General features: G+C 40.6%; 1 protein-coding gene across 5 annotated transcripts in view; it reads right to left on the bottom strand.

The window, feature by feature from the left end:
* Positions 1 to 13808, bottom strand: part of SIPA1L2 (signal induced proliferation associated 1 like 2) — a 235123-nt gene that overhangs the window by 48103 nt on the left and 173212 nt on the right. For all 5 annotated transcript variants that reach the window (XM_034949114.3, XM_034949112.3, XM_034949111.3 and 2 more), the window contains one exon: positions 1312 to 1569. In XM_034949114.3, the coding sequence (XP_034805005.3) occupies positions 1312 to 1569 (258 nt within the window). The remainder of the gene's footprint in view (positions 1 to 1311; positions 1570 to 13808) is intronic.

The raw sequence follows: 13808 nt of genomic DNA, 5'->3' as shown, positions 1-13808 counted from the left end.
GTGCTTGCCAAGTTTCCCTTTTGCTACTAGAATACTTCTGGTTTTCTCCTATAATTTACTTAAATTAGAATTACTTAAGTAAATTTTAATTTAATACAATTTACTTAAGTTATGATTATTTAAATTTACTTAAATAAGGGAGGTTCTGCAGACCCCCTTCCTTCTACATGTTGCCCCTTTTACCAGGGCTATCTATGTACATTTCTTTGAATATGGGAAAGTTATAAACTTAGCCGACTTTTGAGTTGGGAGACCCAGAGCCAAGATGATTGAATGTTAAATTAACACCTCTCCTGCATTCACTCTGGAAAGAATAAAAATTGGAGAAGGGCGAGGATGACCACAGGTTTTATCAATTAATTCTGGTTAATATTTATATAAGCTTATCAATTAATTCTGGTTAATATTTATATAAGCTGACTAAGTGCCAGGCCCAGTTCCAAGCATTTTACATACATTGACCCACTCAGTCCTCAAAATTTCCTGATGTGGTTTGTCAGATGAAGAAACTGGAGGTTCAGAGAGGATGAGTACCAGGCCCATGGTTACAGTACATCAAGTAAGTTAAGAGCTGTGATTCCAGCCTGGCTCCCAGTCCGTGGTCTATCAGACCAGAGCCTGACAAGTCATAATTGAGAAAACTCATGGCATTACCGTGCCTACATGTTACATAAAAGTTAGAATAAAAGGAGTACGAATTAACAACAATAAGAAATTTATTATTTTGTTTTGTTAAAATGATCTATGCAAATTAGGCATCTGAAAACCCTCACCAGCTTCCAATGGTACTGGATTTAACTTTTAAACAAGTGTACGCATTCTTCTTTGAAAAAATAATTTTAAACTCAACTCACTTTGCTTAAAAGGAGAAAAGCAAAGAGGAAGTCTTAATGAGCTTGGAACCTCTTCAAGTATTACTCACATTATGATGCTATTTAAGCACTGATTGTTCAGTTTTATTTATGCTCAAACCTGTTCACACTTTTCTAGAGGCTCCAGCAGAATAGTTTCTGGGGTGCCTTTCCCATCTTGGGGAAGAGAGCCAGTGGACATGGAGGAAGGATACTGGATGAAGAGGAAAAGCTGTGACCCTGGTGGGCAGAACCTGCATTTTACCAGCACCATCTTGGGGCCAGGAGAGTGCCCGACCCCAGGCACCACTGTGTCTGGGGCCTGCCTTGCTACCCTGCTTGCCAACTTGTTGTGAACAAGCTAACTCAGAAGTGATTAAGCAAAACCCTCCCTACAATGTCAAGTTCTCACCCCAGTGATTTACAAGGGCCGCCCTTGAGGAAACGGAACCAGCATTACCTCGTGCCATCGGGCAGCTTCCGGTCGAAGGAGGTGCTTCGAGGAATGGCAGCCTGGGCCTGCTGGAGCAGCTGTTGGCACGGCAGCCGGTCGGGCGTGCCGGGGATGGGGGAAGCTCTAGAGAGGGGCTGCAGGGCAGGAGTGGGCACCCGGTGCCACGTGGTGTTCCTCCTGAAGGGGGTTTTATACTCGCAGGGGGTGCCCTCGCTGTCGAGTTTATATTCCACCATAGGGATCCGGCAGAGCTCTGAACACCCTCTGTTGGGCCAAGAAGAAATGGTGAGAAGGGAAGCTCTCAGCTGAGCTGTCAGCATGGCTTACTCACAGCTGGGCCCATGAACACACATCACATGGTGTGTGCCTCTCCCGGCTCCGAGTCAATGATGCAGAGCGATCCACCCTTAGGAGCATCTCACCTATAATAAAACCACATTCCCACACTATTCAATTCCTCTTCTGCCAGCAATGACTGCGTCTAGAAATGAGAAAGGCGGTTTGTGGCTTTTTTCCTGGCTGCCGTGCAGCCACACACATCATCTATGCTGGTACCTGCTAATACAGCCGTATGGTTATTAAAATGTTCCAACTACCAGTGCGTAAGAAGCAGCTGTTCCAAGACCCCCAATACACAGCTAAAAAAAATTAACACCTGGCACAGCAGAGGCCTCCAGGACTTGTAGGTTAAATATTTTAAATATATTTCTGGAGATAACAAGTACTATCTCCGGTAATTATAAATCTAAAGTCCAGAGACATTAAACACCTTGTTCACAGTTACTCAGCAGGACCAAGACTGGGCCTCTGGTCCTCACATCCACTCCCAGGGACCGTAGAAATAAGACCCTCTAAGCAAATGTTCGTCATTTTTAGGGATGATGGAAATGTCCATTATCTTGTTTGTGGTGACTATTTCACACATGGGCCAAAACTCATCAAAATGTATGCTTTGTATACATACAGTTCATTATGCATCAACACCTCAATAAACTTGTAGAAAAAATCATACTAAATAGAAAGAGAAAAGCTTCCTTTTGTCTGATACTTTATTCTTCAAGAAAGTCTTTGGTTAAATGCAGCATAACCAGTCTTAGTGACCAAAAGAACTAGGCCATGTCTGTGTTCAGCATATGGGAGTTGGTGGATTCTAAGGTTTCTCTCTCTTTCTCTGTCTGTAGTTCCTCCTTATTACAAACTTTGTATGAGATTTATCTTCCTGAAAACTTCAATGTCTCCTTAATGCCTTTCAGGCACACCATGTGCCTAGCACTGGCTTGCCCCAGTCCCTCCATAGTCACATTGCCCACAGAGCAGACGCCAGAGGTGGCTCACAGAGCCACCCAGAGTCCTCTGAGCACCTGAAATGGACTTGTGTTTGGAGGAACACAGTGATTTCATTTTCATTAATTTGACTTTAAAAACTGATACTCTGATTCATTTTTTAAGTGTTTAGAATAACTTGGGTATGTGAATCTATGTTTTCAACTTTACATTTTACGAAATATAAACAGCAAGTACTCAGGATAAAATTTAGCATCTGATTTGAGATATGCTGTCAGTGTGAAATGTACTCCAAATTTCAAAGACATAATACAAAAAATAATGTAAACTATCTCATTAATAATCATTTAACATTTTTTAGATGTTGAGATGATAGTATTTTGGAGATATAAGGTTAAAATATATTACTAAAAATAATTTCACCTGTTTCTTTTTACTTCTTTTAATATGGCTACTGGAAAATCCAGATAAAATCTTTCTATTGGACAGCCCCCTGTAGAGGAACCTGGCCTGCCACAGCTCTCTGCATGTTGTCTATCTACCCCCAGCTGGCTGATCTGCTCCAGCCCCGCCTCCTGGCAATCGTATCTCTCAGTCTGACCCACATCTCAACTTAAATCTTGCCTTCTCCATAAGATTTGCTGACTGTGCTGCACAGTGCAAAGGATGGCAAGCCATGGTACAATTTAAAAAAGGTGTGTGCTCTGCACAGATGCCCCGACAGATACAGGCCCCTGCGCAGAGAATGGCTGAACTTCAGTGGTCCCTCACCAGGGCAGGAAGGCACCTTTCTGACACAAGCCATGCAAGTGCACGCAGTAGCCCCATTCTTGGCTATGGGGGCCTTGTCTATTTACAACCAGGATGGATCAGTATGATCCAATATTCATGGTTTTGGTTCTGGCTAGTTGATGGATATTGCTGTTAGGCATGTGATATATAAATTCTGTCTTTCCAGCTAATTAGCAAACTTCTAGGACAGAACTGATCGAACCTTTAACTAATATGCATATGTGGAATCAAGAGCATTGAACATGGGTGATAAATAAGCTTTAATAGATTAAAAATACTTCATTTATATAAGCTGAACAGATATTTTAAACTATAGTTATATTAATATAATCAGGAATCAGAGTTACAAATCACTTTTTTATTGAGTCTAAGAGAAGTGAAAAGCACAATTAGTAAAAGCTGTCACAATTCAGGGAAAACCTGAGTGTCCATCATGTGAAAGTCAGGTGTGGCTTTTAGTTACCATAGTTGCTCTCTTAAACTGGCATCACAGCTCCCTAAAAGGTCACAGGCTAGACAGCTTTCCCATGTGCTCAAGCGATTAGTCAGGTACTTAAGACTCTTTAGCCTAAAATATATGATTTAAGTCGGCTATGCCTAAGGTTCCCACCAACTGCACAGTGCAAGGCGTACTCTTAACTTGACCAAAGTCAGCCTGCGAAGCTAATTGGTGCAGTTCGGCAAGGACACGGGAAGACTAGATAAGTCTCAACTCTAGAATTCAATTTACCATGTTGGCAAAGCAGTCAGCATCCCAAGCCAGTGCCTCTCCCTAGACATTCCAGAGTCAACATAAAACAACAACAACACTTCCTAATATTTGTCCTTTGAGAAATCTATTAGAACAAGGGATCACTCTGTTAAAAAGCAGAACTCCACTGTCAGCATGGTATAGTAAAAGTTTCAGCCTTTTCAGAAAATCATCACAACAGAACAAGGAGAACAAGAAACAGAAACAACCTCAACTGCCAACTGAATTTGGAGATCCCTGAAACTCTAATACACAGTATGTAAGTTGGAGGTGAACGGAAGAAAGGTTATGGCTTAGCAGAGCAGACGAAGGTGTGCTGAGGGAAAAATCAGTAGGAAGGAAGACCACTGTCTTTGCAGAATGCCAAAATGGTGCAGGGACGGTAAGCACCAAGCACTGCAAAAGGCCAAGTGACAAGGGAGATTTAGGCATAAAAGTTACTTAGAAAGGAGGAACAGTAGTTCGGCCCTGGGCCCTGAGGTCCACACAGCGCCTGGCCTAGTCAGGCAGTAACCTATCCCCTACCACTGCGGGACAACAGCAGTGGTTTTTAGAGAACAGAAAAGATGCAGAGTCAAGGGCGTGAGGTGCAGAGGAGAACAGGGATGAAAAAGACAAGCCTAAGGCAGAGATGAGACCCAGGGTCACTTCTCCTTCCTCTAAACTTGGCCTCAGAATGCTCACCACCCCACAGAGATCAAAGAAGATGGTTGTCTAGAGAAAAGACAAGCAGATGTAAACCATCCAATCACTCTGCAGTGAAGCTCATGGAACAACTAGATCGCTGAAGAAGAGGTGGAACTTAGGAGAGTTAAAATTAAACATTAAAAAATCCAGTAAGACAGTTGTAAGGTAAACTGAGAAATTCTCTCAAACAGTTATGAGAGATAAAAACTTCAGAAAACTGGTCGGGCGCGGTGGCTCACGCCTGTAATCCCAGTGCTTTGGGGGGCCGAGGTGGGCGGATCACGAGGTCAGGAGATTGAGACCATCCTGGCTAACACGGTGAAACCCCGTCTCTACTAAAAATACAAAAAATTGGCCGGGCACGGTGGTGGGCGTCTGTGGTCCCAGCTACTCGGGAGGCTGAGGCAGGAGAATGGCGTGAACCCAAGAGGTGGAGCTTGCAGTGAGCTGAGATAGTGCCACTGCAGTCCGGCCTAGGCAAAATAGCGAGACTCCGTCTCAAAAAAAAAAAAAAAAAAATTAAGGAAACTGAAGTTCAATCTAAAAAGTCTGGCAACTACCAGACAGAGCTATCACAAAAGAGAAGAGGGAAAAAAAAAGGGGGAGAAAATTATTAAGAAATAGTATATGAACATTTCTAGAACTAAGATATGTAAAACTGGATTAAAAGGTCCAGAGAGTACCGAGCCCAATGAATAAAAAATGGTCCACATGAAAACACATCATTGAGGAATTCAGACTCCTGGGTTAAGGAAGTAAGCCTACGGTTCTGGGGACAGGGTGGGTGGGAGCCTAAGTGTCTAAGGACCTGGGCGTGGAATAGTTCCATTCTTCTCAACAACAATACTAGAAGGTACAAAATATAACAAAGGAAATCCTTGTAAAATTCTGGGTGAAAGTGATTTCTAACTTGTCAAATCCATAGTACTTGGAGCTTGGGACAGAGAAAGAGAAAAAAATAAAAAACAACATCCTAACTTTTGGCTTGGGAAACCAAATTCATGGTAGCGTTAATAGAGAAGAGTGGACTGAATACACCCTCCTGAAGAAATCTTAACACCTGCTTATAGAACATGAGGTAGTGATTTCTCTGTGCATCAGTAAAGGTTAGTTCTTATCCTTTATTTTAACTCTGTTTCCCTTCCTGAAAGTAAAATTCACCTCTCTTATTTAGTTTAAGTTACTCTGGATTTACTGAGTTTAACAGTTACATTATTGGTCAAACTGAGTAAATGCAAATTACATTGGGTTGCATCATTTTCTTATAAAATGCCAAGGCTCTATAAGTTTTGTTCATGGATTTATATTGCTTCCAAGTGTTTTCTGTTTATTAAGATACCACATCCCTAGGGCTACTGATTCATCCCCATAGCCAAAGACCTAATCAGAAATCAAAGGTCAGATATGACAGTAGACAATAAAACATGAAGAAAACCTACTTTTGTCTTCCACTCAAATCGATGCTCTAAGCGTCACTGGATGTTCAGGTGAACACCAGGCTTTGGTGTCTCACAGGTTCCAGCTGCCTGAGTAGTGCACATCAGGAACTGTAACTGACTACCATTGAAGTTACAGATCCTGGAGTTATATGTTGAATGAAAGGAACGTGAACCTTGAATCTTGTGAACCCAAAGGCATCTTTGCATTTCCAGTGCTTGTTTGGCCTTCAAGTTTGTTTGGTATGGTTTTTAAGAGGAAAAAAGAAAGAGAAGACAGATGGCTGAGTAGTGTGGCCTACTTAATTCATGCCCATAGACTGTAGTCTTTATAAGACACTATAATTTAGCTTGAGGCTTGGAAAGAAACATGTAATATAAATGCATAATCATGACTCATATTTTGAGAGAATGCTGGCAAAAATCTGTGCAATCCATTAAGTTGAAGAGAGAATCTGGGTGGAATTATTTTATCTCCAACCTTGTGCAGAAAGTCATACAGGAAAGGTCTTTTAAAATACTAAGAACTGGCATTCTTTTGCCCTAATAAAAATTAGCTATTCTCAAAAGAATGGTTTTATTTTAAAATCAAACTAATTTTGTTATTATGTGACACTTTTACAGCAACTACTCTTGTGAACTAGATTTTGCTTTGTTTACTTCTATGACTAAGGTGCCAAATTAGTACTACTGATATAAGCGATCATCAAACCTAGTCAAACTCAGTTCCGTTCCATATATATGAGAAATTCCTTAAAGGATGCATACAGAAAATTCAACCAGTGTTTAGGGAAATGGGAAAAGGCATAAAAGAAGAATGACAAATGAGCCTGGAGAAGTCCTCATGCTGCAGTGCCCATCAGAAATGGATCTGCGTCCCCCTTGGCACGCATCCTCTCCCCCACTTGGGGGGTTTTAGCAGAGGACACCAGGCAAGACACCCCAGCTCATGTGGAGTGTCAAACTGGGGGCTGCTGTGGATGGGGCACACGGCAAATATTTCGATGAGTTAAATAAAGGCTAACTGAAACCCGAACAGACCAAATGCCCAAAAACCTAGCACAAAAAGACATTTCTAAAAAAACAAGCTGCTCAACCCGTGTGTAACTGCAACATTTTTAAAGAAAAGACTTTTGCTTTCCTGCTACAGTAGAAAAATTCAGACCTCATTGATACACATGCTTGGCTTCCTCTCGATATACCAAATCAAGTCAATGGATGGAAACTGCATTTCTAGCTTCTGGCACATTCTTTACAGTTTGCTTGCCAACAGGAGATACTAAAAAACCTCAAGATAAGGCTGTGGGATCACTTTTATGTAGGCATATTGATTTCCTCTTTGCTCCATAACAAATGTACACATCATCAACTTATGCTCCTAATTACCATGCTACATAGGGATCAATACAAAGTCAGCTCCAGGTTAAAAATAAGTGCAATTTTTCACATTTCTTGTCTAGCCAATAACTTTTCTGAGTCTATTCTCTCTTCTCTCTCAAAAACATACACTGGAAGGCAAAACATTCTGTAGACCAAGAAGGTCATTGAAAATGTGTTAGTTAAAAATGTGGCATTATCAAACTGTAAGAATAACAAGTAATTCCATTAGATGGCATCCTCAGAGGATCTTTTATTTTACTGCTGTATTCTAAAAACAGTATTACTTGTCCTTTTGCACTCACCATCGTGGACTTCCTGGGATGGCTTAATCCTGTAAAAGGGACACTCATTAACTTATTCATATTCATACTCATGGGCTTTCTCCCCTGCTTCCTGATGCCTAAAGCTAAGTTTCCTACCAGAAGACTTCTTGGTTACAGCTGCCACCACTTCCCTGAACATGATCAGCAAAGAGGGGGTGTCCAATCTTGCTCACAGTTAACAGACGCCACGGTCACTGCCAAGTACTGTAGTGTATGCACTCCACAACTTCAGAGGCACCCAGGAAGGCCCCCACAGTTAACAGACACCACGGTCACTGCCAAGTACTGTAGTGTATGCACTCCACAACTTCAGAGGCACCCAGCAAGGCCCCCAAGATGGCATCCACCCACCCAGGCCCATTCCTTTCCAACAACACCTTGAGTTTCTCGGAAGAACCTTCCATTTACCATCAATAATTTGGACACTGGAAGGTGGAATCCCTGCTGGCCAGGCTATGGACTTGGTTCTAAATCATGTCTTCAAACTCTGCAGGCTGACCGTCAAGACCATCACTGTTTGAGTCTAGTCAAGCCATATGTTTTTTTCCATTTGTTCCCAACAGGAACCCTAGACACCAAACTATCTCCATTAAAGAGAGAGTTTGGGCTCTAGGCTTAAAACCCAGACATGACTATGTGTAGCTTAGAAATGTGACAACCTCTTAGACCCTCCTCTTGAAAACAGGATAGTAACAGCAGAGGGTGCATCAAGATTAAGTTACATAAAATATGTAAACTTCCTCAAGTGACAGCTTCAAAAGAAAGAAGTTCATTACAAATAGACATTATTACTTCTGTTTCCACAAAAGGGGGGAAACCAACATTAAACTGCAAACGGCACATAAAATTTTATGAAAGTTCTAGATAACAGATGTTTATAGAGTTCTGGAATTTTAAAGTTTAACTTTCAAATTGAAAAAATCTTTAAAGCTGTAAAATTCCCTTCATCTACATTCATCTGTAGAACAATATATCATTATCCCATTATTTTATTCTTTTCATCTTACATAAAAGTAGGACGCATGACTTTGTATTATGCTACTATGAAACTAAGAAAGGGGAAGAGTCCTAAGGGAATGATGAGTAGCAAAACAAAACCAAAAAACCTAGAGAACTGAGAAGGTTCAAAGGGAAGAATACATATTCTTATCAAAAAAAGAGAGGGCAGTTGACCAGTTAGTTGGACCAGGTACCACAGACTGTGCAGTCACAGCTTCATCTAATCCCATGACTGGAACTTGCATTTACTGGACTCTGAAATTCCCTATTGGTTTTACCTTACTTGGCTGCATCACAGAGAACCTTTAAGTGAACCCAATAATCTAAGGAAAAGCCTTACAAAGTACTGCAATGCTATTCTTTAATTCCAATCCACCACCTTAGCATGTGTAGCACTTTATAGTGCTCCACATACATCATCTGACTTTCACAAAAATTTGTGAGGTACAAAGAAAATCTCCATTTTTTCAGAAGAAGGGCTAGAGAGGTTGGAAAGATGATACAGCTAATCAGAGATAGGGTTCACAATGGAACTCAGGTCCTCTGACTCAAAGTTCAGGGCTCTTCCTAAAACACATGGCTTTTTTTTTTTTTGAAAACCATCCAAGAACAGTTACTGCAGCCTACACTATGTCATATTTTTCAGTAGGTGCTAAAAGAATCTTTGGAAACAAAAGCCGATCCTCTAAAACAAATTAAATGTTTTTTTAATATTATGCATTTTGTAAAAGAATCATTTTATAGCCCTAGGGATTAAAGTAATCACTGATATTTTAATCATTTTAATGTCTGTTATGCTAATAGCCTGCTAATAGCTAAAATACTCCAAATTATCCAACAAGGTGACAGGGGTAATTGATGCTCATTCGCTTGAATCACAAACTCTTTCTGGTACATAAAAAAATCAAAGGCTTCCAACAGGGAGATAACCACATAGTATAACTTACTGTAAAGGTTAGGGCAGTGACCTAAATGAAATAGTAACTTGCTTTTCAACAAATTCCTTAATTTACAGATAGAAACAGAGATACCCAGAATAGGTAGAAAAAAAGACATCTGAACCATAATCCCACTTGACCAAGCCCTCTTATAAAGGTCAGCAATTGAAAAGGTATCGTATGAAATAGGAAGTGAGGCTATGTGGCACTTACTAATTCATCAGCTTCCTTCCATCCTTTTCCTCCCTTACTAGAAGCAGACACAGGGGCAGATGGTATCTTTGTATCCCCAGTACCTGGCAGAGCACTGGACAGAAGCTCAGCACGTTCTTGTCAAAATCAACTGCTTTGTTTCTTAGAAAGCTTGAGAGCAGGAGTAACACTGCACTGTAATACTTCAAAATTATACAGAGAAGATTCTCAATAGCTAGCTATCTGATGCCTGATTTTTGACGAATGTATTTCTATGGGGGGAGAATATCCAATGGCTGTCCACTATGGAGGCCACGGTGTAACCTGTCAAGCATGAGACGGTTATCAGTCTAACACAATGCTCATGCTTTACCGCCATCCTCTGCATTCCTCTTATTGTGATGGTAATATCCCAACATTCAAAATGAAAAAACACGTGGGCACTGAAGTGTAGATTATTACTTGGAAAGGGTGACAGCATTTTCTACACTACCCTGAGACATTTATTATTAAGTAGTAAGTTGTTGCTATAGTTTGAGAAAAATCACTTTTAAATAGCCAGAATATGAATAAGTACTACTGCATTTTAGAAAGCCAGAAAGACTAAAAGGAGTCCTTGAAAGTCAGATTACATCTGTCCTATCCGTTTTAACAGCCCCAGTGCTCAGCACAGTTCCTGGCACAAGCTAGTTAAGAGTGAGTGGCTGAATGAATGAATGAATGAATGAGTGAATGCAAGGCAATCTACCTTAAATTCTATAATCCTATGTTCTTACTTTAGGGAGTGAGAGAACAATCTGAATGTTATATTGGAGGAACTGGCCAGAGGACTCAGAATAGTGATTGTACTTTAGGTTACCTTTGTTCTGTATTGTTTTCACATTTCACATCAAAATTCAATACTGGAGCGTCCATAAGACAACACTAGACATAACTAATTTTTATTATCCATACAAATAAGTTGGAACTCGAATATAAAAAGCTCACTTGAGACACACGCACGCATATGTTCACTGCAGCACTATAACAACAAAAACGTGGGATCAACCTAGATGTTCAACAGTGGTCTGGATAAAGAAAATGCGGTTGGCCGGGCGCCGTGGCTCATGCCTGTAATCCCAGCACTTTGGGAGGCTGAGGTGGGCGGATCACGAGGTCAGGAGATTGAGACCATCCTGGCTAACACAGTGAAACCCCGTCTCTACTAAAAATACAAAACATTAGCCGGGTGTGGTGGCGGGTGCCTGTAGGCCCAGCTACTCGGAAGGCTGAGGCAGGAGAATGGCATGAACCCGTGAGGCGGAGCTTGCAGCGAGCCGGAGCTTGCAGTGAGCCGAGATCGCGCCACTGCACTCCAGCCTGGGCAACAGAGCGAGACTCTGTCTCAAAAAAAAAAAAAAAAGAGAAAATTCCATATACACCATGGAATACTATACAGCCATAAAAAGAACGAAACCATGTCTTTTGCAGCAACACAGGTGGAGCTGGAGGCCATTATCCTAAGCAAATTAACACGGCAACAGAAAACCAAATGCTGTCATGTTCTTGCTTACAAGCGGGCGCTAAACATTGAGTACACATGGACACGAAGAAAGGAACAATAGACACCAGGGCTTATTGAGGGTGAAGGGTGACAGAAGGGTGAGGATGGAAAAACTGCCTGCTGGGTAGTATGCTGATTGCCTGGGTGACAAAATTATCTGTACACCAAAACCCCACGACACGTATTTTACCCACGTAACACACCTGCACATGTACCCCTTGAACCTAAAAGCTGGGAAGAAAAAAAAGTCTGCTTTGTAATGAATAATAAATGGGATAAAGCATGGAAAAAAATTTTAAAAAAAGAAAGCTCACTTGAGTCCAGATTTCAGCCCACCATTTATTTTATATATGTATGTGTGTAGATATACATCTAAAAATAAAAACTGTTAAACTGACAAAATTGAGTTTTCCTTCTATTTCCATATTCTCCTCTCTGCATACTTCAGGGAGTTGAATGATCAGGCAACAGACAGCAAAACAGGAGATGAGAACATAAAGTTTTAATTTTTATAGAATGATGAGAGAATAATAATTTAGACTCATGATAACATGAGAAAATTTCCACTGTTTTGCATTATATAGAAAAATGCCTTGGATAGTATGTCAACAAAGTATGAAAAAAATCACAAAAAAACAGATGCACTGCAGCAAGGAATTTCATTTCCATTTTTATTGGACATATTTACTAAATTCACTCACATTATATAACAACTCATGCATAATTCTGATGAGTTGTTACTTCCTTTATATCCGCCTTTTAGGTTGATATGCTTTCCTTCAAATGACACTGATAGAATGTCAGTCACCTTTGAAGGCCAGAGGCCAGGGCCATACCGGTGGCTGTAAATTATCCCTTGCAAAAACAAGACAGATCTTAATTAAGCATTTCTGGCCCCAGCAACTCTTCATCTTTGCCACAGAGACTGTCTGCTTGAGAAACACCCTGGTTCCCCTTTCAAACCTCATTTCCATTTGAAGAGTACTATTCCCAAACTGCTTCTTGCCACTCATTCCCAATGTATATGAATTCACTCCAGGATCCAATCCCAGCACGAGATCAGTTAATAAGTGTCCCTCAAGGGGGATTCTCCCTGCTCAGTGTTCCCTGCAACTCCACAAGGAAAACTAAAAATGGCTCTGACTTCCCTTCACGCTGAGGGACAAGCTAGACTGTCACCTCCCTTAGGCTGGCAAATGGGACTTCAAAACACAGGTGGCTTTAGATTGAACATAAATACTTTCATGGGAATTCAAAACACAGGTGGCTTTGGATTCAACATATTAATAAATACTTTTCCTACTAAAGACTGCATTTATTCCAGCAGCTTCTGAGTCAAAACCAAACACCTTTTGACCTGAGGACAAGAAAAACTGTCTATTAAATGACAGGCCACTCATGCTGCCCACAGGAGGAGCTGGGCTCCCATGTCAAATGATTTTCTCAGTGATGTCCTGGTAGGAAAAAACGGGAGTTGATAAATGGCAAAAATGAACTGAAGCATTTTTCACAACATTTATGAGACTAAAATATCTCATAATTCCTTAATTTGGCCATTTTTGTAGTCTTCATAGTGTTTATGTTAAAAACTACTGTAAAAATGTATATGTATATATACACACATACACACAGAAACACACACATGCATATACATGTCCATTTAAATAATATTTCTCCTCCCTCACAAGCACGAAGAGTCCATCTGAGAAAGTTGGAGGTCATTTTCCGTGCTGCAAGTCAAATGTATAGCTTTAGCTTGAGGCACATCCTGGTATGTGTTGCTATATGGTTAACAGTACTAAAGGATGTTTGATTTAAAGGGTTTGTATTTTAAATTTTAAAAGGAGTGAAGTGCTACCCATTTCCCCTTAGCCCCTCCTCTACAGTTTCTTAACAAATCTAATAATGCAGAAGGCTAAACATGCTGAGCGCGAGGGTGAAACTGAAAATGACATTTCATACTTACACTTGCGGTCTAAAGCAAAGGGCTGGTACTGCAAGGGTGGTATCTGGTTATGAGACGTTGTCTCACAACACCAAATACTTTTATCAGGGCACCCAGACAGTTGCAGGCAGAAAACAAATCAAAACTAACAAAAATATGGATTTAAAAATTTACAAATTCAGATTCCTAGAAAATTGGAAAACTGAATTGAAAGAGTTTTAAATGATACAGGC

Source organism: Pan paniscus, chromosome 1 (assembly GCF_029289425.2).
Source record: "Pan paniscus chromosome 1, NHGRI_mPanPan1-v2.0_pri, whole genome shotgun sequence".
In the NCBI taxonomy this organism is placed as follows: Eukaryota; Metazoa; Chordata; class Mammalia; order Primates; family Hominidae; genus Pan; species Pan paniscus.
Note: the sequence above shows the minus strand (reverse complement) of the source record. Positions and strands in the feature narration are given on the sequence as shown.